The sequence below is a fragment of the Macadamia integrifolia genome, chromosome 1 (genome assembly GCF_013358625.1).
Source record: "Macadamia integrifolia cultivar HAES 741 chromosome 1, SCU_Mint_v3, whole genome shotgun sequence".
Classification (NCBI taxonomy): Eukaryota; Viridiplantae; Streptophyta; class Magnoliopsida; order Proteales; family Proteaceae; genus Macadamia; species Macadamia integrifolia.
This window is the reverse complement of record NC_056557.1, coordinates 11,841,021-11,864,910: the sequence shown is the minus strand read 5'-3', so window position 1 is coordinate 11,864,910 and position 23,890 is coordinate 11,841,021. Positions and strand designations below refer to the sequence as shown.

The window sequence follows — 23,890 nt, the reverse complement described above, 5'->3', positions numbered from 1 at the left end:
CTCCAAGTCTAAAATGTCCAACATGTAATTCTTCTTGTGTTATCATCGCCAGGGGGGGTGAAAAAATTAGGTGTCTACAGTTAGCACACTCAAGTTGGTTAAGGCATTGATTCTCTCAATATGAAAAGAAATTCTATGGACGACTCTATTCTCCGTTGTATGAATAGTGGCTATTTATGTTGGAACTTATATTATTGATCCTTTTGTAATATATCTGAATAGCTCTCGGAAATCAAAATATAAAGGCTATGTGCTAGTGTTTACTGTCTTTCTTTCAAAGCTCATAAGGTGCCTCACAGAAAGGCATTTGTTCTTCCAATTATGAAAGATGTCAGTTAAGGTCCGTGCTGCATTGTTTTCAATAATCTATAAGAAGAGTCTCAGACTTTCAAGAGAATCAAAGCAAAACCACACTAGCGGGGAGAACATTAATTTGATGAGTGTTGATGTTGAAAGGATTAGCATTTTCAGCTGGTACATGCACAATGTATGGAGAGTGCCTGTTCAGTTTGTTTTGGCATTGCTATTCTTGTACAGTAGATTTGGGCTCTCTTCATTTGGAGCTTGTATTGCCATAATAATTTTGTCATTAGCAAATGGTCCACTGGAAAAACTACAGGAAAAATTTCAAGGAGAACTGATGGATTCAAAAGATTGATGAATGAAGGTGACATCTGAGGCTTTGAGGAATATGAGGATTCTCAAGCTCCAGGGCTGGAAGATGAAGTTCTTGGGGAATATAATTGAGCTCAGGAATGTTGAAACAAGATGGTTAAAAAGTTACTTTATTCATCAGCTATGATTTCCTTTGTCTACTTATCTGGTCCCATGTTTGTATCCATGGCTACTTTTGGGTTTTGTATGCTTATGAGAAATACACTAGAGTCAGGGAAGATTCTATCTACATTAGCAACATTTGAGATATTGCAAGCACCCATATGTATTCTCCCAGTCACAATCTCTATGGTAGTTCAAAGTAAAGTTTCCCTTGACAGGATAGCTGCATTCCTCTGTCTCGACGATCTTCATATGGATATAGTACAAAAGCTTCCAAGAGATGGTACCAAGGTCGCAATTGAAATTGTTGAGGGAAATTTCTCCTGGGACCTTCATTCTCCTAATCTTACCTCAAATGATCTTAATTTCCATGCATGTCATGGTATGAGAGTGGTTGTTTGTGGTTCTATTGGGAAAGGCAAGTCAACCCTACTTTCATGCATATTGGGGGAGTTCCAAAGGTTTCTGGAGTCGTTAGGTTGAATGGGACGAAGGCCTATGTTGCACAATCACCTTGGATACGGAGTAGTAAGATAATAGATAATATATTGTTTGGTAAGGAAATGGATAAAGAAAAGTATGAGATGATCCTTGAAGCATGTTCATTAAAGAAAGACCTAGAATTATGTGCTTTTGGGGACCAAACTATTATAGGAGACAGAGGGATCAACCTGAGCGGTGGACAAAAGCAAAGAATTCAGATTGCGTGGGCTTTGTACCATGATGCGGATGTTTATCTGTTTGATGATCCTTTTGGTGTTGTGGATGCTCATACATGAACTTATCTATTTAAGGTAGCTACACAATGAGCCCTACTTCCAAAGCTTTCCTTGATGCAATTAGTTTGAATCTCCACATTTCATCACTTACATCGCAATTTTGTTCACCAAAAAGTAGAGTTCCATTTAAAAATTGACTTAGGAAGAATGAAACCTTGGTTGTCTAAACAAACAAGGAATACAAAAACATGATATTGAATGATACATGTTTTTTCATAAAGCTGTAATTTGATATTGCTTATTTTTACATAAAAAAAAATCATATTAGTATGTATAATTATTTGGCCCTTTTAAGTAATAATATTTTTTTTTTAGTGTCTAATGTGAAATCTAAACTTTTGTGAAAGGAGTGTTTGATGGGAATTTTGAATTCAAAAACCGTAATTTATGTTACTCACCAAGTAGAATTTTTATATCGGGCTGATCTAATCCTGGTGAGAATGTGTCATTGTTATTTCTAGCCTTTAAGTCTTCCAACCTGGTTTAGAGTGATTAATTACCTTCTCTCGTTTGGCAGGTTATGACAGATGGAAGGATTACTCAAGCAGGAAAGTACGATGAAATTCTTAGTTCAGGAACTGACTTTATAGAGTTAGTGGGTGCACATAAGAAAGCTTTGGCAGACTTAAGTTTTATTGAAAATGGGGTTGCTTTGGATAATTTAATGAATGGTGATGAAGATGATAATATATGCAGAGAGAAGAATATTCAAGATGATGAAGAAAAGGAACCCAAAAACTACAAAACAGAAAAACTGCATGGATCAGAAGGACAACTTGTACAAGATGAAAAGAGAGAAAATGGTGGAGTTAGATTTTCACTCTATTGGAAGTATGTTACTACAATACATAAAGGGGCCTTTGTACCATTGATATTGCTAGCACAAATTCTTTTTCAGCTTCTCCTATTAGCTAGTAATTGTTGGATGGTGTTGGCTACTCCTGTTTCAGCAGATTTGGGACCTCATGTTGGGGGATCCACTCTCATGATCATTTATGTTGCTTTGACCCTTGGAAGCTCTCTTTGTGTCCTTATAAGGTCGATGCTCATTGTAGTTGTTGGATACAAGACCGCTACCATGTTGTTCCAGAAAATGCATTTTTGCATTTTTCATGCTCCCCAATCAATTTTTGATTCCACTCTAGATGGAAGGATTATAAATCGGGTTAGTAAATATACTTAAATACTTTTGGGGATCCAAACTATCTTGTTTGATCACCATAAATTACTATGATTATAAATTTTAAATAACTCTATTTTTATATACAGGCTTCCATGGATCAAAATGTAGTTGATACTTCTATTCCACTTCAAATGGAAGAACTTCTTGTGTCAGTCATAGATTTTCTGGGAACTATTGCAGTAATGTCATAGGCTGCATGGCAAGTGTTAATAATTTTTATTCCAATGACTCTGACTTGCATTTGGTACCAGGTAATTCTATTTCCACTTCTTCTGATTAAAATTTCAAATCAAACTCAGCCATATATATATATATATATTATGGTTAATCAGACCATAACACAAGTTGGTTTAAGCTTTATTTGATTAGTGAATGATAAATTTTCTTTGTTTGCACAAACAGTGGTATAATGGTGGGTGCATAAATGCTTGGGGGTAAAAGTTGTTATTTAAATCTTTATATTTTCTTGAATTTATAAATAATATACACTAATCACATATCATATATTTTAGTGCTAATTAAAACAAAATTGTGGTATTTTGCTGGTCGAAATTGTATAAGAAAAAAGGCCCACACAAATCCAATGTTATTAAAGTGTCAAGTGTACCGAAGGGTACATGGTTATTCTTTTGATATGCATAAAATATATTAGATATGTTTAGATAAAAATATAATATTGGATCTTTGGAATGCCCAAGCGTTCTACCTATTAGAGCTAAAGACTCACATAAAAGAAAGCATATGAGGGTTAGAGGAGCGATAATGAGTGGGGATTCTAGGGATCACAAGAAACTTCTGAATGTGATCGACGCTTCTTGGAAGACAACGGAGATCTGGATGGCTAGGTTGGGGATCCGTTCATCATTGGGGAACCTCATCTGATTCCTAATAGGATTCTGCAGGTTCCATGATGTACTGAAGATGCTCCAATCCCGCTAAGAGTTGAGGAACCAGTCCCACTTTCTATTCTCAACTAAGCGCATCCTAGCTCTTATGCAGTGGCAGTGGGTTCTGGTAAGTATGTGGTGGGGATTGGGAACAGTTCTTATGCGGAGGCAATGGGGAGAGGTTCTTTACCATCCTTTGAAAATCTTCCTTCCCCGTCCTCATTGGCAACATGACACACATTAGGATCCTACAAGTAGCGTATTTGGGACAGATGAACAAACATAAATTCTCACTGCTTGGCTGGGTTAATTTTTGACTGACCACGATGGACCAGGTTTGCTTTGTGGTGCAATCATGGTCATGAAAGGAGGAGGTCCATCTGGAGTCCTTGGGTAAGGGCTTTGTCCTCTTTTGCTTCTGCTTTGCTTTGAGGCAAAGATGATGCAAGTGTGGAAGAGAGGTCCAGTGCATTTTGATGGCCAGTTATTGTGCTTCCAACAATGGTGGCCAGAATTTAAAGCGGATGAAGATGATACCACTCACATGCTAATGTGGATTAGATTCCCTAACCTTTCCCAAGAGTACTGGTCATGAGGAAATTCTTCTCTATGGCTAAGGTTGTGGGAAGGCCTATTGATATCGATCGTGGGAAGGCCTATTGCTATCGATCGACGCACAAGGGACTCCCACTTTAGTCACTTCGCACGTGCTTGTGTAGATAAGATGACTTGTAACCTAGGGTAAAGAAATTATACGGGGAACGAGAACATCTATACTCTGATGCTTTGTTTATCTTCAAGCAAGTGGTTGAGTTCATAGACCCTCCCTCTCGATGTGCAGTTTGTCGTCAGTACAGAGTCTTGTCGTGGAACACAAAAAGAAAGTGAGAGTGACCCTTTTGTTCCAGGGGCTACATATGTGGATCAACAGGAAACTCTACCTCGCTGGAGACAGAGACATGAAGGGCGGCCAAGGGTTGTGCAACCAGCAGTGGAAGATGTCCATCCAGTATTTGATGGGAGTGATCATTTGGCCACGAGAATGGCAACTACTACTGTTGTTGAGCCGAATATGAAAACTTCTCAGTGTATTGATCCGGTTTCTAATTCTGACATTCCTTCGAATAATATAGTAGTGGGTAATATGGAAAATATTCCATGTGAAAGGATTGAGGAAGGTGCTGGAGATGTTACCTATTCTAACCCCTCTACTACATCCATGGATTTAGTGGATCATGATGGTGCAATGGGCTTGAATGGTGCGACTGAGATTGAGGGAAGGCTAGAAATTGTCTTGGATGCCATCCCATTACCAGCTCCAATTCCAGTACAAGCAATGCCATCTAGGGGTATAAGGAGTACAGATTCTGGGCTTTCTACGATGATGGTGGATGTTAGGACACAGGTCGTTTGGCAATTGTGCACTATGACCTATTAATGCCAGAAGGATGTCACAACATAATACATGTATCTGATGATGGTAGAAAATTTACATATGCATGAAGCTCAGACTAGTGCCCATGGTACTATGAAAGAGAAAAGACGTGGAAATGAGCTTGCCATTGTACATGATGAGGCACTAAATTAAGCTCCTAGAGAAGGCGATGGTGAACATCGCACAACCCGCAGCTCCAGATCTAATCTCCAATGAAAGGAATCTATTGGAATATTCGTTGAGTAGGAAATAGGCGTGCAAGAGCAGAAATTTGTTTTCTTATCAAAGAGCACGACCCTTCTTTCTTTTGTTTAGCTGAGCTAAAAGTAACTTCAGACAAGTGCCCTTCCAAGTTTCTATCTTCTTTGGGTTACTGTTCTGATTTTATCTCTAATAGTAGAATTGATGCAATTCCAAATATATGGTTTTTCTGGAAGGAGGGTATTCAATGCCCTATTGTGATTTTGTTATTTGATCAGCATATTTATATGCGTTTGGAGGTGACGGGGATGAAGTGTTTCATATTTGTTGTTCATATGAATTGCTTCAAATCAACGCAAAGGCAATTATGGAGCGACCTTTGTGCTATTTCGGGTTCTATGCAACCTTGGATGGTCATAGGTGACTTCAATGCTTATTTTTATGCTCATGAGAAGAGGGGTCTTGGGAGGTTTAATGTTGGCTCTACTGAGGAATTTGCAACTTTTATTGTGGCATCTTCCCTTTTATCTCTGCCTTCTGTTGGTTGTAAGTTCACATGATCAAATAACAGAAGAAGTTTAATGTTTGTGTTGTTCAGGATCGTTTCTTGTGTAATAAAGCTTGGATGAACAATTTCCCTAGGTGTTCTCAAAGGGTTGTTCCTAGAGGGTACTATGATCACTCGGCCATTGTGATGGATAGCAAGAAGGTGCCTAGACCTCAAAATACCCCTTTCTATTTGAATCGTTTTTGGACAAAGCATGATGACTTCATCGACTTTGTGCGATCTTCGTGGGAGGTGACAATGCATGGAACACCTTTATTTGTTGTTTCTCAAACCTCAAATAGTTGAAAGGCCCTATTCGACCTAGGCTAGACTACCTTCCCTCACATTGATCAAGAAGTGTCCAAGCTAGAAACGAGTTTGGATGATGTAATGAAGGAGATTAAGGTATTTGGTATAAATGATCATCTATTTGATAAAGAACAGGCGAACAAGCAATCAAAAGTGATTTGGACCATGAAGTGGTGCTTCAGGAGAAGCTTTGGGCAGAGAAATCAAGGCAAAGCATGGGGACCGTTGGTCAAAGTACTTTCATCTCTCTACTAAAATGCGCAGGGCCAAGAATATCATCTGTGAGTTGCACATAGATGATGGATCTTTTCACAAGGATGTTAATAGTATTGGTAATAAGGTGGTAGAGCACTTTCACCGATTTCACAAAAAGGGACCTCAGTTCGGGATGATGAGCTGCTAGATAATATCCCTAACCTTGTGTCTGAGGAAGACATTGAAATGATGATTGCAATTCCTTCTTGGGAGGAATCAGGTCAGCTATGCTTCATCTGGATCCTGATAGTGCCCCAAGCCCATATGGCTTCCCTGGTACTTTTAAATATGCTGGGATGTTGTAGGTTTAGATGTTTGCACTGCAATCCCTAAGGTCAGGAATGCAAGGAGAGTTAGCCAATTTTGTCCACTATGTCTTGGGAACTTTGTTTTTAAAATGAGTCCCGAGATCCTAGCTACTTGTTTGTCAGGGCTGCTTCCAAAACTCATTTCAAAGGAGGAGGGTTCCTTTCAAAAAGGAAAAGTTATCTACTCCTCTATTGGTGTAGCTTCTGAGCTAACCAATAGGATGGGTGGAAAGTGTTTTGGAGGGAGCATAGGGTTAAAGCTTGATATTCAAAAGGCTTTTGATACATTGGAGTGGAACTTCCTATTTGATGTCTTGGAGAAGTTTGGATTTCACCTCAGATGGATTGACTGGATCTACTAAGCTATCAGCTCTGATTAATGGTGGCCTTGTCGGTTTCTTTGGGGGGAAAAGGGGTCTTCGCCAAGGAGACCGTCTTTCTCCCATGCTATTCATCTTGGCAGAAGAGGTGCTTTGTTGTGGCCTCCAAGATCTTCAGCTAAAGGCTTGGTTAAAGGCTTGCAAGGCCCAAGACAGGCTTTTACTCCCTCTCGTTTGTTATTTGCCGATGATCTTTTTATTTTCATCAATGCAGAAGTTCGTGGTATGAAGAATCTAAAGGGATTCATAGACAGGTATCAGTCTTACTTTGGTCAAGCTTTCATTCTCGATAAAAGCAAAATTTATTTAGGTTCGATTCTGTCTTCTAGAAAAGCTCATATCAAGGAGGTTTTGAAAATTCCAGAATGCTACTTTCCCACCTTATATCTAGGAGTTTAGATCTTTAAGGGTCGAGTTAAAATTAGTTCTATCTTGCCTCTAGTGGACAAATTCAAAGAAAGACTAGCAGGGTGGAAGGGTCTTCTTCTCTCTATGGCAGGCAAAGTTGAGTTAGTGAAATCGATCATGAGCAGCACTCCAATCCACAATTTTTCATTATATCTGTGGCCTTCTTCTTCTATTGCTTTTATGGAGTCTTGGCTTAGAAATTTTATCTGGACTGGAGAAGCATCCTCCTCTAAAGTAATAATCATCAAATGGGACACTCTATGTAAGCCTAAGCATGAAGGTGGTTTAGGTATCAAATGTCTAAGAGAGGTCAACTTAGCCCTTTTAGCTAAATTGGGTTGGTTCACCAAATCAGACCATTCTATGTTTGCTAAATTTATAAGGGGTCGTTTTCTTGCGAATGATGGTTCGTTGAAAAAATGGGTTACATCTTCTATTCTCTCTGGTTGTCGTAAAGTTTGGGATTTTATAGAAGATTCAGAAAGATGGATAGTGGGCAATGGCGAGTCTATCAAGTTTTGGTACGATCGATGGTTGAATGGTTCTAGAATTGTGGATATTCTTGCTAACCCTTCTATTCCTAATAATTTATCAGCTTTATTATCAGATTTTATTGTGGATAGGCAGTGGTTTTTTCCAGTGGTTTCTAACCACACTCTTGTAGCACTATGTGATCAGATCAGATCCGTTGAGCTACCTTCAGTGGCTATGAAAGATAGACATGTCTGGACTCTCACAGAGTCGGGTCTTTTTTTCTGTGTATTCAGCTTGGGACAGTATAAGAAAGAAGAACACTTCACATTGAAAAAATTGGTGTGGCAAAAAGGTCTGCACCCAAGGTTCTATATGTTTGGCTAGAGGATGATCATGGTCACCTTCCAACAGATGATCAAATAAAAAATAGGAGAGTCCATTGGTCTCTAGATGTGAGATGTGCAAAAATAACCAAGAATCTCTCCTTCATATCTTCCTTGAATGTGACTTTTGTGTAAATGTTTGGAAGGAACTGCTCTCCATCTTCAATATTCATTGGGATGGTTTTCCTTCAATGGAAGAATTCTTTTCGTGGTGGAAGAGGAAAGCTAATGCTATCCTGTTGCGGCAAGTGTGGCTGCCCTTAGTCATTCTCATTCCTTTCAACCTTTGGAAGGAAAGAAACTCCAGGAAACAGGATAATAGAGATCACTCAATCCAAGCGATAGTCAAGACAACTCTAAATGATCTGATTGAGTTCTCTTCCTTGGTTTCTATAAGTATGAAGTCAATCTGTGACCTTTCTAAAAATTGAAGGTGAAAATTGGACCAACTCAGAAAACAAATATTGTGGAAGTGCTTTGTAACCCCCCAATGAAAGATTTCATCAAGTTGAACATAAATGGTTAATCCCTTGGAAATCCAGGTCAATCAGCAACAAATAGAATTTTTAGAGACAACAATAACTAATAAGATGTTTTGCAATTTATCACGGAATCTCAACAAACTTCGTTGCTGAGTTCGGAGCTTTCTTATTCGGTATCCATCAAGCCATGCAAATGAATTTGAAAAAGCTTTGGATTGAATGTGACTCTTTATTTGTGGTGTTATGTATTAAAAATCATAACATTCCATGGATGTTTGAACAATAATGGAGATTCTGCAAAGCCTTCCTTGTTAGTTCTTCATGGATAATAACACACTATTTTCGCAAGGCCAATAATGTTGCGGATAAGTTAGCCAAGCATGCTGCAGAAACAATGTCTTCTACCCATTGGGACGTTGCCCCTTCATTTCTTGCAGAGGATGTTATCTAGGATGCTTAGCAGAGACCCAGATATAGATTTGTATAATTAATTTTTGAGAATTTTCTTCTTTGTTTGGGTTGCATTTCTGTTGATGGCAATGCGGAAGGTGGATTTGTAGCCCATCGCCGTCTGAAATCACTGGTTCTTTTTTCCTTTATGATCATTTCTTTGCTGAGTGAGTGTGTGGGCTGCACTTTATGGTAAGTTTGTAAATTAAAGAATTACACTTAGCTTAAGTAAGATACCTAGGCTGTATTAAACTTCTTTTTTTGGTAAATTGCACATTCATAATGAAGTCATCTTGTCCAGTACGTCCATCATAATCATATTTAAATTAAAAAAAAAAAAAAAAATGGACACCACACATGTGGTTATTAACTGAATTTAAAAATTGACAAAAACATGAAGTTTTGGTAAAAGAAGAAAGAACACAGCCCGCAAGTTCATGTACACGCCTAGATGTAGGGGTGTGGAAGGACCATGCTACCCTTGGCAGAAGATGTTTGCGCCAGCCCTCCCATTGGCCATATGTGCTGGTTTGTACCTATGCCAACGGGTAGCATTCCCTTGCCCAAAAAATATTTAGATACAACACAATTTCTGACATAGTAGTAGTGAGAGTGGAGACTAGTAAAAGAGCAAGTATGCCTTCGTTAAGCTATGTGCTTGTGCACTTAGGTTAGCTTTGGCTATAACTTTGGGGCGGTCCCCCTCATCTTCTTCCATTTGGTTGATCCCCACAACGGAGGGGTCCAAATTCCCAATGTGCATTGCTAGTTCTCACTTTGGATGTATTCTACGTCAATGTTTTGTAATTTTATTTAAAAATTTAGGATTTGAAATGTTATGATTGTCAATATACAAGTAATGTATATAATCTTAGCAACATTTAATAATATTAAAAAAAAAATAGTAACCATTCAACAGAGAATAGTTGAAATGATAAAATAGAGTGAAATATTTTCTTATAGTTTCATTAACTTTTTTTCGCTAGAAGATCATATGTATTAAAAAAGAAGGGAAAAGAAAGAAAGAATGTACATGGAAAATGAACAAGCTGTATGGAATTAGTTGAAGATTAATCCACCTTCGGCATTGCCATCAGCAGATAAGAAATCAAAGCTAAAACCCAGCCAAACCAAAAAATAAACAAAGCAACAAAAACACCATTATTTAAAACGGTATCTAGGCAGATTGTCCCTATCAACATCTAACTCCATGGCAACAAGCGCGGGCCAGGAAAATACAGGAGAAGACTCTTCAAATTTTGTAGCAGACTTTGCAAGAAAATCAGCCACCGGGTTAGCTTCACATAGGCAATGAGTAATCTTCCAGGTTATGGACTGCAGGTAAGGCCTAAGCTCATCCACCTTTGAAGTACATACCACGGGACTTTCCATAGAGAAATAAGCAGAACCACGGCCACCGAGTCACACTCAACCCATAATTGGGTAACACCCATCACTCTAGCCATTTCCAGACCATAAATAACTGCTAGGACTTCAGCTTCAAAGTTTGTGTGTACTCCCAAAAATTGTCTGAAAGATTGCATCACCTCAGCTTTATCATTCCGGAGCACTCCACCAGCCCCTGCCTTTTCTGGGTTCCCTAGGGAGCACCCATCAGAGTTAAGCTTTACCCATCCTGGAGGGGGAGGACACCAGAAAACTTCTAAGATCTCCTTGGGTTTATAGGGAATTCTAGAAATACCCAGTCGTCTAGCACAAAGAAGTGCCTCGAAAGGAAGGGGGGAGCCAGAAACCGCCATCTCCTGGAGGCTGATCTCACTCTTTACCATTGCAAAACAGTGATTGGTTCTTACCGATTTTTCCTCAAATCATCTTGCATTCCTTACCTGCCATATGAAATATGGAAGAAGGGAGAAGCCACTTAGCCACACTCTTTTAAAATAGCACTTTCTAGCAGTTTGTTTCCACCACGCGCAGAGATTATCCACGTCCACAAATGGAGGCCATTGCACATCAAAGCCAAAGTAGAAATCTCTCCATATGCTAGAAGAAAATTCAGATTTGTAGAAAATATGGATCAACGACTCCTCCTCTTTGCCACACAGCGAGCATTGAGATACAAGGGGAATTCCTCTTCTACGAACATTGTCATCGGTTGGCAATTTATTCTGTATCATTCGCCAAGCAAAAGTAGCTTTTCTTGGCTGAATACCAGAACACCAAATAAGAGAATACCAACTAATTTTTTGGTGTTTCTCCCTATATTCTTCCCAAACTGATTTTATAGAGAAAACACCTAAAGAGGTTAACCGCCAAACACAAGAGTCTTCTACATTCTGGATGAGAATATTTTTTGCTTTGTCCCACTTTTGAGCAAGGAAAATAGAGTCGACTGGAGTAAAATCCCAAGAGGAATTATCAATAAAATCTGCAACTTTCACCTTTGTCCCAGAGAAAAGGGATTGATCTAGATTGGAGAGTGCTACAATAGACTTCAAGTCCAGCCACCGATCTAGCCAGAAATTGATTTTCTCCCCATTACTTACAATCCATTGCTCATGTTTAGAAATAAAATTCCACACCTTCTTCAAGCCCGGCCATATGGAGGAGGATTTATATCCCATTTTCAGCGAACCATCAACATTAATAAATCGTTCCTTGAAGAATCTGCTCATGATGGAGTCTTCATGTTTAATCTACCCCGCCAATTTACACAAGCAAAGTTCAACTTTCACAATCTTCTGATGCCCAAACCACCTTCTTCTTTTGGTCTACATACCTTATCCCATTTAATCACAATCTTCTTCGAGACCTCCATATCCCTTGACCAGACAAAATTTTGCATCCAACGCTCCACCAACTTTGTCGATCCTTCAGGCCACCAATAGATAGAGAAGTTATGGATTGGAATCCCAGAAATGATCGACTTAACAAGCTCCATCCTCCCAGCCATAGATAGGAGTTTCCCTTTCCATCCTGCAAGTCTACCTTTTATCTTATCCAGAAGAGGAAGGAGGTGGTTATTTTTCACTCTTCCTTTAAAGATCTCCACCCCCAGGTATTTGGTGGGAAGGGTAGCCGCTGCCACTCCCAAATACTCAGTAATAAATTGTCTTCTATGAGGAGCAAGTTTCCCAAAAAATATCTTGCTTTTCTCTAAGTTTATCTTCTGACCAGAGAACTCCTGATACTTGGATAAAAAAGCATGGAGCTACTTAACATAAGTGGCAGAACCATTCATAAAAATGAAAATGTCATCTACGAAAAGCAGATGAGAGGGAGTAACAGCACCTCTCGGACCCGAGAGAGATTTCATCTTACCTTCCATATCCATATTTTTGAGGCCTCTACATAGCACTTCCTTGGCCAAAATGAACAGAATAGGAGAGATGGGGTCCCCTTGTCTCAAACCACGGCCAACCCCAAAGAATCCCACTAGACCTCCATTCAATAAGATAGAAATCATTGTTGAAATAAGCAGCTGGTGAACCTCGTTAATCCACTTTGGAGAGAAGCCAAAATTTTCTAATGTGGCAAATAAAAATTCCCAAGAAAGGGAATCATAAGCCTTTTGCATGTCCAGCTTTATGCCCATACCGCCTCCCCTTACTGTAGAGTGCATCAAATTAGCTAGCTCGGACGCTAGGCCAATATTTGAGGAGATGATTTTACCCTTCTGAAAGGCACCCTGTTCTGCAGAAATTAATCTTGGGAGAAGAGAAGTTAATCTAGTGGCAGAAATTTTGGATAAGACCTTACAAAAAAAATTCCCCATACAAATGGGTCGAAATTTATCTAAGGATGATGCACCATTAATTTTAGGGATCAAGGTGAGGAGACAATTATTGACCCCTTTAGGGATCTTTCCTACCAGGAAAAAATAAAAAATTTCCCGACAAAAGTCCTTCTCCACAATGTCCCAACACCTTCTAAACAACTGACCTAAGAAGCCATCAGGCCCTGGAGATCTATCTGCATCAAGGTCCCACCCTGCCTGCTTGATTTCCTCTCTGGTAGGAATGGAATCCAGAAAAAAATTTATTGTCATCAGATAATATTTTTGGTATCTGGTCGAGCAACTCATGATGAGGAGATATCAGAGTATGAGAGTGGAAATTCTCATAATAGTTGACCATATAATTGGCCAAATCCTGATGATCCAAAATCCAAGAACCATCCTCACACCGCAGAGAGCTAATCTGAGTTTTTGATCTTCTAATTTTAACCGAGAGATGGAAAAATTTTGAGTTCTGATCCCCATTCTTCAACCATTTGATCTTTGCTTTCTCAGACCACATCTTCTCCTAAAGCTTTGAGGCATTCAAGAGAGCAGCTTTTGTATCGGCTTCTTCATTAAAAAGAGCGTCGGTCATTCCAGATTCAGCAATAGAATCTTGCACTCTTTTTAAATTTGACGTAGCCTTATCCACCTCCTCATTTAGATTAGGGAAAGCCCCTTTTGCCCAGGCCTTGACAGCTAATTTTACAAATTTCAGCTTTTGGGCTAGTCTAGAAATTGGATTTCCACTAACAGACTGGGACCAAACATTCTCCACCATAGGGAGAAAACCGTTGTTCTCCATCCAGAAGCTATGGAAGCAAAATGGGATGTTGGGAGGTTTTGGAACAGCAGAAGACTGAATCAAAAGAGGATAGTGATCCGATGCAGAGCATGTGAGAACCCACTGCGAAACATTCTTGAACTCATCAATCCACTGCTCATTATAAAAACTCCGGTCCAAGACTGCCAACACATTACCCCTTTTACGGTTGTTCGACCAAGTGTATTTTTTCTCTTGAGAGGGGCAGGGAAGGAGCATACACGTATCAACCATAGCCTGGAACTCCGTTGCCGACCCCAAATTAAAATTACCTGGCCCTCTTTTCTCATGAGACATTAGAGTGGCATTACAGTCGCCAATAACTATCCATGGAGAAGTAGTAGAAATCAAAGCAAGATCAGACCAAAGAGATCTATGCTCAATTTTGAAACAACTGGCATGAATAAGACATGAGAACTCTTTTACCCATCCAATCAATTTCAACAGTAAGTTGTTGGTCTAACATTGAAACCAGGGAAGGATGAGCCATATCTCGCTTCCAGATAACCCAAATATTGAGCACCCTCTCCTGACGATTATTGGGAATCACCTCAGCCGCATAACCCAATTTACCAAAAAATAATGAAGGAAAACTACTGACCTCAATCATCGGTTCAGCCACATATAAAATCTCTGGCGAAGATTCTCTGAGAAGATATTTCAAAGCCCTCCTACCAGCCTCCTTTTGAACACCCCGAATGTTCCAGAATAGAACACACATGGTTAACAATTTTTGCAACCACCTTTGTCAGGATTTGAAGCCTAACCGCTCTGCTTTTTCTTTCTTCCCCTTTTTTCTCCCACTTCTGTGCCTTTCTCGAGAGCATCCGCCGCATCATCCACCACTGCAACTACCAACATCGCTGCTTCCCTCCTACTCACTAGAGCTCGAACAGTGGGCTGAGGGTCCCTATTGGAGGAAGATCGGCCTCCCCTACCTACCAAAGTCCCACGACTAGAGCCTAAGGCCATTCCCATCCTCTTGGGTCATGAGGAAAGACGCACAGGGTCCATGGGGAGAGCATGCATCACATCCTCCTAGTTCTGTTTTTACATTCTTTTAGAGACAGACGGGTTCCCATTCTGGTTCAATTCACCGTCCTCCTCATCATCTTGGTTTGAGAGAGACCCATATTCTGAGCCGGTCTTAGAGCTAGACCGGTCCACATCATGCTGACTGACATCATTGTTCATATCCACATCCTCTTGCGCCAATCCATTCTTTACTAAATTGGGGAGATTTGAATTGGTAGAGTCCAAATCAATTTGAATCTCTCCTTCTTCCATATTAGGAAATTGGGGAGAGTTATTCACAGAAAGAGTGATACCATTCTCACGCTCTCCATTATGAGGAGATTGCTAAGAATGCTCTTGTTGATTTCCTTCCAAAATAGGAGAAAGCCGACCCACCAAGTTGGCCCTGGTTGAGTCAACTATGTCCTCTTCAACGTATACTGCCCCTGGAATCTCAGCTAATTTATTAGCCGCACACTGCTTTTCTTCATCCAATTTCTTCAGCCTACATTTGGAAATCAAATGGCCTACTCGCTTGCAATGGCCGTAGTGTTCCACATTATCCTCATATACAACCTTTTGACAAAAACCATACACCTAAGAGGTGCCTGGTTCAAATCTTTTGACCTGGACTTCCTCCACCCTCACTGCCAAGTCAGAGATGTCAATCTCCACCAGCACCCTCGTAAAATAGCCAAGAAGGTCTTGTCTTTTCGTTTGTCTAAGGCAACAGGGCGCCCTACCACCTTTGCAATAGACAATAGAACATTTTTGTGCCAATATTCGAGCGGAAGATCTAGAAAACGTATCCATACAAGTTTTGTAAAGGATTGCTTCTCATGAATATTGAAATCGGGCTTCCAATGTTGAAATCGAATAACCTGATCACCAACCCTAAGGGGTGATCTTCACCACACTGCTGCCTTGTCGCCCTTGCATTGAAATTGAAAGATAACATATCCTTTTCCCAACGGATGCATTAGCACCCCTTGACTTAGGTTCCATTTTTCCCGAGCCTCCCCTCTCAAGGCATCCAAAGAAATCAACCGGAAGTTAACCCTTCCGATTAAGGCAAAACAGGCGTTTTGCCTCTTCGATTCATAGTCTCTCTGATGGATCACTACTCGTCGTTTACTCCCTACCTGAATCGGCTCTAGAAGAGTATCAATGGCAGGCCAAGTCGAAACACCCAAAGCTTTTGCATATGAACGTCGCTGGCCTGCACCCTCGTGCCTTTCATCCTGTGGAGGACCTTCTGGATCACGATCCAGAGATTCCCGAGCACCTCCATCATCATCCTCCACAGCCATAGCTCTATTCTCTACTGAATCGCCAGACGCTCTCTATCCTACCATTTTTTCAACAATTTCCCTATAGTTTCATTAAAATTTTCCTCATAGAAGAATCTATATCAGTTTTTCACCAACTATACTTTCATTAAAAATTTTTTATTTTGAATCTAATTTTAATTTTTTTTCATGCACCTCATCTTGTAGAAATACTACATATGTACATCACGAGAACTATCAAGGTTAAGCGGAGTATGTCATGCTCCAATTATACAACATTATACTGAATCAAGTTTAGGTTCAACTACAATCAGGTGTTTTGATCAAGAAGATAGGTTCATGGACACATACCTCAAGCTGGTAGATGGGTACTCCTGACCCAAATTTCATTTCTCAGGTGCAATGGAATGGTTATGCCTCTGCATGGAAATGTTGGCATCTATCACATATGCTGTCTCTTTAATATTCTTGATCTCAATGCCAAAGGAATTACTCAGTCCTGGAAAACACTTGAATTTGAAATTTTATAAATTCATCCTTTAGGAAAACTATAATTGATTCCTCACGTGAAAGCATATATTTGAATTTATTTTCTTTTCTTTTCTCTTTTGAAGGTGTTACTTAATAGTCACACATAGGCTTGGTTTCAGTATGTATGGGGTTTTATGGGATCTTAGAACTCTCGAGAATCAAATTATATCTATTGAGAGAATATTGTAATATGCATGCATCCCTAGTGAACCCCCTCTGATTGTAGAAGAAAATAGGCCAAGTTATGAATGGCCATCAAAAGAAAAAATTGACATTGTTGATCTCTAGGTAATACCCAATTTAGATTCCAATCCTTATTTCTTCTTTTTATCTAATAGACTCTATGAAGCCTAATGTTGTTGAGTAGTTCTTTCTGTTCCTATGGAATATTCTAATTTTAATGATTTAACTATTTGATATATATGTAGGTTTGGTATGCCCCACAACTTCCTCTTGTCTTACGAGGTCTCACATGCACTTTCCATGGAGGGATGAAGATTGGTATTGTTGGACGAACGGGAAATGGTAAATCAACTCTCATACAGGTTCTCTTTCGTATGATTGAACCTACAATTGGTTGGATTTTGGTAGATGATGTCAACATTTCGAAGATTGGCCTTCATGACTTGCGGACAAGATTAAGCATCATACTGCAAGACCCTGCAATGTTTGAGGATACTTTAAGAAGCAATCTTGACCCACTTAAAGAATACAGTGATGAACAGATTTGGGAGGTGAGGATTTTTTCCATTCAATGAATAATCTTTAATGAGTTACAAAGATAGGGTAGAAATATCTTCAATTTACTAATGATCCACACACACACACACACACAAACAAACCACATCACAATTGATTGGTTGAGAGATGTATCTCTATAAACTTCTTTCTTGTGGATTTTTTTTTTTTTTTTTTCAACTAAGATATTGAAGTCAATTCATTGGATCAACTTTGGGCTTGAGAAGAGTGTTATTTGCTTCGTAGCGTTTTCATTTCTTCTTTTGTTTAGCTCACCAAGAATGACCACTTGTGCCATCTTAAATAATCAAGCTAGGTGGTAAGTTGACATGGATTTTTTGTTGTCTTAGGCTTTAGATAAATGCCAACTTGGTGAAGAAGTTAGAAAGAAAGAAGGGAAGCTTGATTCTGAAGGTTAGTTTCTTCTAATATTTATTTTATATCAAAGTTTCTCAACATCAATATCCATGCACTAGTATATTATTGTATGATATAATTAACTTTTAATGTACAACCTAACCCCTAGCCCCCAATCCCTTTTCCAGTAAGAAGTAAGTGAAGAAAAGTTAATGAAAAATAAGATTATGATTAGCTAACCTATTTTCACATGGTGGCTATTATAGTTACTGAGAATGGAGAGAGTTGGAGCATGGGTCAAAAGCAACTAGTTTGTTTAGGGTGGGTATTACTCAACAGTAGCAAAGTGATCGTACTTGATGAAGCTACTGCATCAATGGATACTGTGACTGACTATCTAATTCAGCAAACACTTCTTCAACATTTTTTAGAGTCTACTGTCATCACAATCGCACATAGGATAACATCGATTCTTGATGTCGATATGGTCCTGCTTCTCGATAATGGTTAGTAGCTAATAAATAGTACACCACAATCAAACAAATTAAATTGAGTTTGATGATACATCTTCTCATCTTTTAATGGCTCTTTCCTCCTCAGATATTGACATATTTTCTTCTCCTAAGCAGGCCTTGTAGTTGAATATGATTCCCCGTCTAATTTGCTAGTGAACAAGTCATCATCATTTGCAAAGCTTGTTAAGGAGTATACTCAAAGATGTGGTTGCTAGTATTTAGAAAGTCTAATAACTGAATTTAAATGTTTAAAGTAAGTCGGCTGCATTAAACTAAGGTTCATTGCTATTTTTGAGTATGACAACACACTGTTGGGACGTCGAAGCTGCTTGTGATCATCTGAGTTGGCATTGGTATTCAGTTAAAGTATTGGAGTAAGAAAAGAAGATAAGAGGGGGAGAAGTAATCTTTTTCTTCATGAATGTTTATAAACTTTGGGAGAATTTTTATTAGTCCATCAGTATTTTTATATTGTCACAATCATCTTCCACATGACATATTGTATAGAACTACAATTTTTATAGTCCCTTGCTCATATGCTAAGTTTTAGCCCAAATGCAATTGGCCAATAATGTGTATGATGAATTTCTTAAAATCTACTGAAATTTTGTAATTTAAAAAAATGAAATGGATAGTTGAAAGTGAATATGTCCATACATGGGCGGTTATATGTATAAGTCTGAATCTAAAAGTTGAGACGAGACCAATCCTAGATTGTATTTTATCATATCTATTAATTAATATGGAAAACCTTTTGCACCTCTAGAAATTCTTTTTAGAACTTGATATATAGCCAAAATTTTTTTCCATAAAGCTTCTAAAACAGAAAATTCCGCTTGTTGCTATATTAAGCATATCTTAAATATCTACTGTTAGATAAAATTTCCTTGAATAACAATTGCGTTATTTTTCTATGCCTAAATTGTTCTTACCATTTCATGATACTATAATATTTCCTTTCCCTAGCTACCTCTCAAAAATTCTTTCCATGATCATGCATGCTGACCTGAAAATCTTAAAATTGATTTCTAGAGCAATAATTTGAATTGTTCCTAGAGCCAACCACATGGGTGGTTTTTCTAACCCAAAAAATTTATGGCTTAGGTTATTCATAAAAAAATTATTTTCATAATTAATTAAAGCATCAGGACATCAACTTTTTCATTGATGAGCTTTTGTTTCATCAAATTTCTAACCTCGTGATTTTTAGGTGAGTTAGAAATATCGGAGGTGTTAGGTTTGGGATCTATATAACCTTTTAAAAGGGAAAGCTTTGCATCCCCTTCATTGAACACACTTTTCTTAGTCGCTTTTTTCTTGTTTTTATTTGCAATTACTTTTTCAATGGGAAATACATTTTGAGTTGACAACATTTTGGATTGTGGATGTCATATGAAATTGTTTTAGTGGGGTGTATTTGTAAAATTGAATTTTAGTAATTTTTTTTAATATGTATATATTAGCAACATTTTTGGATAGTAAATGTCATTTACTAGTGCATGAGGGATTTGATACTTGGAGTGAAGTTTAGGTTTCACCTGATTGAAAAGATCATTCAAATTAAACATATATTTTTAAGATTTTAAACATTAATTGTTCGTACTCAAATCCATCAAGCTTTTAATACCAAAATTATCCCCTGAACCAGGTTTTTCTTCAGTTTTCTTTCCCTTCACTTCTACCATCACCAAACATTACAACTTGATGGTTATCCCTTGAAGGGGTTGAACCATGACCAAAGGGAATATGATCTGCTCACAACTTATATATTGCAACTTGTTGAACCATGACCAAAGGAAATATGATCTATGTAGAAAAAATGAATACCTAAAACAATACAAAAAAGAATGAAGAACACAAACAATTACATAAGGATTTATGTGGTTTGATAAGATTGTCTATGTCCACGGGTGAAATGAGATCTGGTTCACTATCAATAGAGAAAAGGATCACAACCGTTCATCCTCACACCTCTCTCATATTGATTTTAGGGAAAAAAGTCTACCTCCAAATTTATAGCAAGACCCTATACAAGTAATTTATAGAAATATACATCTAGTAGGCTAAAAAAAAAAAAATATTTCCTCGAGATCTACCACCCCCAAATCTTTGAATGTCCCATCCGGTTTTTCGAGGCCTCGACAGTTTTGAAGATAACGTGTAAGGTGGGCTAACTCTGAAATTCCTCCGGATCAAAGGGAAAGGCAACAAAAATCTTTGGTGACCTTATTTTGATTTAGGGGGCTATCATCATGTTAGATGCGGACAACCTTAGAGGTTTGGCTCTCTCCACAATTTCTAGCCATATACTCATGTATCCCATTAGTGGGCAAGCCTATGACATAACGGGTAAGTTGCACTATTGCAACATGTTGGTCACAGGTTCAAAACCTGGAAACAGCCTCTTCTACGAAGCAATGATGGATTCTAATATTCTATATGTGTGGATTAGGATCGTACGAGAACCTGATCCTTAAACCTCCTTTATTTTTTAATATAAAGTTTTCCCTCTATATAAAATCAAACTCCTATCCCCCATGCAAAACCCCACTCATTCCCATAAAGCAACATACCCAACTCTGCAACTCATTCGGTTCTATGTTTCAATTCCACCATGACGCGTCCCATTTTTTTGCTTGGACTTCTAATAGTAGCATACTTTAGTGTAAGAAAAATGTGTTTTTCCATTATCCATTCATTTCAATGTGATTATTGTTTGTTCCTAATTTATCTTTCTTATTTGCTTGTTATTTTTTTCCCATGAAATTTTAGGGTTTTCATGCTGAAAATGCCTTCTCAAAGTATTGGGAAGAACATATAATTGGTCTTTCAGGCCATCCACATTGGCTACTTGCAAAGGCTTCACCATTAAATCTCCACAAGGCAGCATTTTATATGAAACTCATGGAGGAAAATGAATTGGCTTCCCATTTGCGTTCGTTCTGTAAGCTTGCTACTATTGTTTGTTCTACCAATGCATTACTGAAGAAGACAATGGATGACACAACCTTGCCACCAATTGCTCAGTGGAATGCTATCAAAGTTGTTTATGAAGACACTCCAAAAGAAATACCCATTCAGTCGCCAACCAAGGGGGATTGCCATTTTTCCGGGAGTCAATGGTAAAAGAAGGAGATTTTATGGCAGTCCCTGATCTAAGGGACCCAACGTCATATAGATCATTCTTACCGCAACCTCTAGCGTCAAAAGTTCCATTTTCATTAGCCCAGATTGAGGGATTGAAGAAAATGTTTGGTGTGGTGGATGAATCAAACATGGATCAGACACCCTTAAGATATGTGAGGAAAGACCCATTCGAGATGACTGAAGCACCTGTGCGACTTCCGATGAAGATCTCATCGATTTTATTGTCAAGAAATTAGGGCACAATGTATGCATATGGAGTATTGACAGTATTGAAGGATCTTATGAGAATGTCACAATCAGAGCTATGGAACTCATATATGGAAACATGTCTGAACCACCAGCATTATGTCATAGTCTTCCATTCCCATTTCAAGTCTATTATTGCCATGTTTTACAGAAAGTGAAAGTATTTATATTTGATATACATGCTCAGAAGAAAGTGGATCATGCAATTATGGTATGTCACTATGACACATCAACTTGGAATCCAAACGACATTGCATTTAAGCTTCTGGGTTTTGGCCCTGGCCTAATAGAAGTTTGTCATTGGATAAATGAGAATGGATTGGTCTGGACAAAGAGTCTAGCTTGAGCAACATTGAAGATCTGATTATCTTCTGATTCTCTTATATATATATATATATATATATATATATTACATGTTACTGAATTTTCTATTTGAATATAATGACCTATTTTAGGTTACTGCTTATTATGTATTGGCAAAGGTATGATGCATATGGCCATGCACACAACTATTGGATGGGGGGATGAGGGTTTACAGTGCACCCCTCTCACCTCCATCTGATGGTTGTGTGCATAGTCATGCACCATGCACAAAACCTCTCCCTTACATTCTCATGTTTAACCATAATTTTGTTCTTCAATTTTCCAGCATAATAGATGAATGCTTGATTTCAAGAACCCGGCCCAACCTGACCCGATTGCACCCCTATTATACATGACCAATTAACAATACAAAGGAAGCCGAAGTTATGGATCAAAAATATACACTATGACAAAGCATCATTTACAGAGACACACCAATCAACTTAGTTTCACAACCAGAATTGCAGAAAGATCGGTATGAAGAATCAGTCTAAGATCATAAAGGAATGTCGCTAAGAAAGTATGGTAAAAAAACTTCAACGAAGAAGTGTGACACATGTTATGGTGTTTTGTTTCATTCAGTAGTGACAAATTGTATTTGGATTTATATCTTGATGTATATAGATTTAGGGCAAAGGAACTCTGCCCTCCCCTTTGGCTCTTATGCAAGCGCATGAACCAATAAAAGGGTACACGGAAGCAATCAATGTTTCCGATCCCATTTATCAAGGGTAAGGTTGAGTTGAATTGTTTTCCTTCAAGTTATAGAGACACTTCTTGATTTTTTTTTTTTTGGCTTTATTAGTGGTAGAACATAGAGAAAGTAATTTTTATCATTTTATTAAAAAAAAAAATACCGCTGAAATTTTTGTACTGATGATATAATTTAGATTTTTGAGTTTGCCATATGTTTTTCCTTAGGCTCACATAAATCCAAACGAGCTTTAATGAAATTATCCTTTTTAAGTCATTGAATGATGATAATCATCAAATACTTTTGAATTTGACATAAAGAAGGAATTGAGAGGTCTATCATTCATCAATAGGCATTAGCACTTGGCACAATATGATAATTTACACAAGCTAGTATTCTTAAAGTAAAAAAAAATTAACGTTGTTCCACTGTGATTAAAGTGGTCATAGGTTCGAGTTTGGAAACAAGTTCTTCATGAATTATGGTTGTATACATTATGACTCTCCCTGCCTGTGACAAAAATAGCCTCTTCTGCGAAGCAGGGGGTAAGACTACTTACAATTTGCCCCTCCCAAACCTCGCAGTAGCGAGAACCTTGTGCACTGGGTTGATCTTCTTCTTTTTCTTCTCCTTTTTTTCTATTATAACATAATAAGATATTGACTTTTTTGTGTCTATCTCTATCTTTTTTTTTTTCCTTGACTTGGCTTCCAAACATAGCCTTAAAGTACTAAAGAGTGGTTGTTGCAAGTCATATAATTAGTAAGTTTGGAAAAAATAAAGATTGAACAACGTAAATGTCTGAGCTTCTGAGTAGTCTATAATGCCATTTCCATTATGGGCCAACAAGATAGAACAAAGCAATATGGAAAATGAATATAAGTGGCTCTTAGTCAAATTTGCAATATCAAACTGATCTAGAAAACGACTTTTTAGAGGTCCACATTGTTTTGCCATGTGATAAAGTGATGCAACGATGCGACAATTTCTGATGATTCAGGCCCAAAGATCTACAACCAGCTGAAATGATGAAAAAAGTTGAACCAACCAAAATGGACTGAATACAACTAGAAGAATCAAAATGAAGAATTACACTAAATTATATGTTTCACTTTGGCCATTGAAATGAAAAACAAAAATAAAAAATTAATAACTTGAAATTTTATATTGGTATTA

The 23,890-nt window shown here is 38.2% G+C and overlaps 1 protein-coding gene and 1 pseudogene across 1 annotated transcript; both read left to right on the top strand.

The window, feature by feature from the left end:
- Window positions 1-328: 328 nt before the first annotated feature.
- On the top strand, window positions 329-18,479 carry LOC122063959 (annotated as a pseudogene).
- A 2,336-nt stretch (window positions 18,480-20,815) lies between these two features.
- On the top strand, window positions 20,816-22,009 carry LOC122088530 (polygalacturonase non-catalytic subunit AroGP3-like). Its single transcript, XM_042657864.1, has 2 exons — window positions 20,816-20,929; window positions 21,037-22,009. The coding sequence occupies exons 1-2, from the start codon at window positions 20,879-20,881 to the stop codon at window positions 21,388-21,390; spliced, it is 405 nt and encodes a 134-aa protein (XP_042513798.1). The 5' UTR covers window positions 20,816-20,878; the 3' UTR covers window positions 21,391-22,009.
- Window positions 22,010-23,890: the final 1,881 nt, after the last annotated feature.

Bases quoted from the DNA above. Each gene is read 5' to 3' on its own strand.
- LOC122088530 (XM_042657864.1), top strand. From the start codon at position 20,879: ATGACGCGTCCCATTTTTTTGCTTGGACTTCTAATAGTAGCATACTTT. The intron at 20,930-21,036 runs GTAAGAAAAATG...ATGAAATTTTAG, and splicing joins TAATAGTAGCATACTTTAGT to GGTTTTCATGCTGAAAATGC.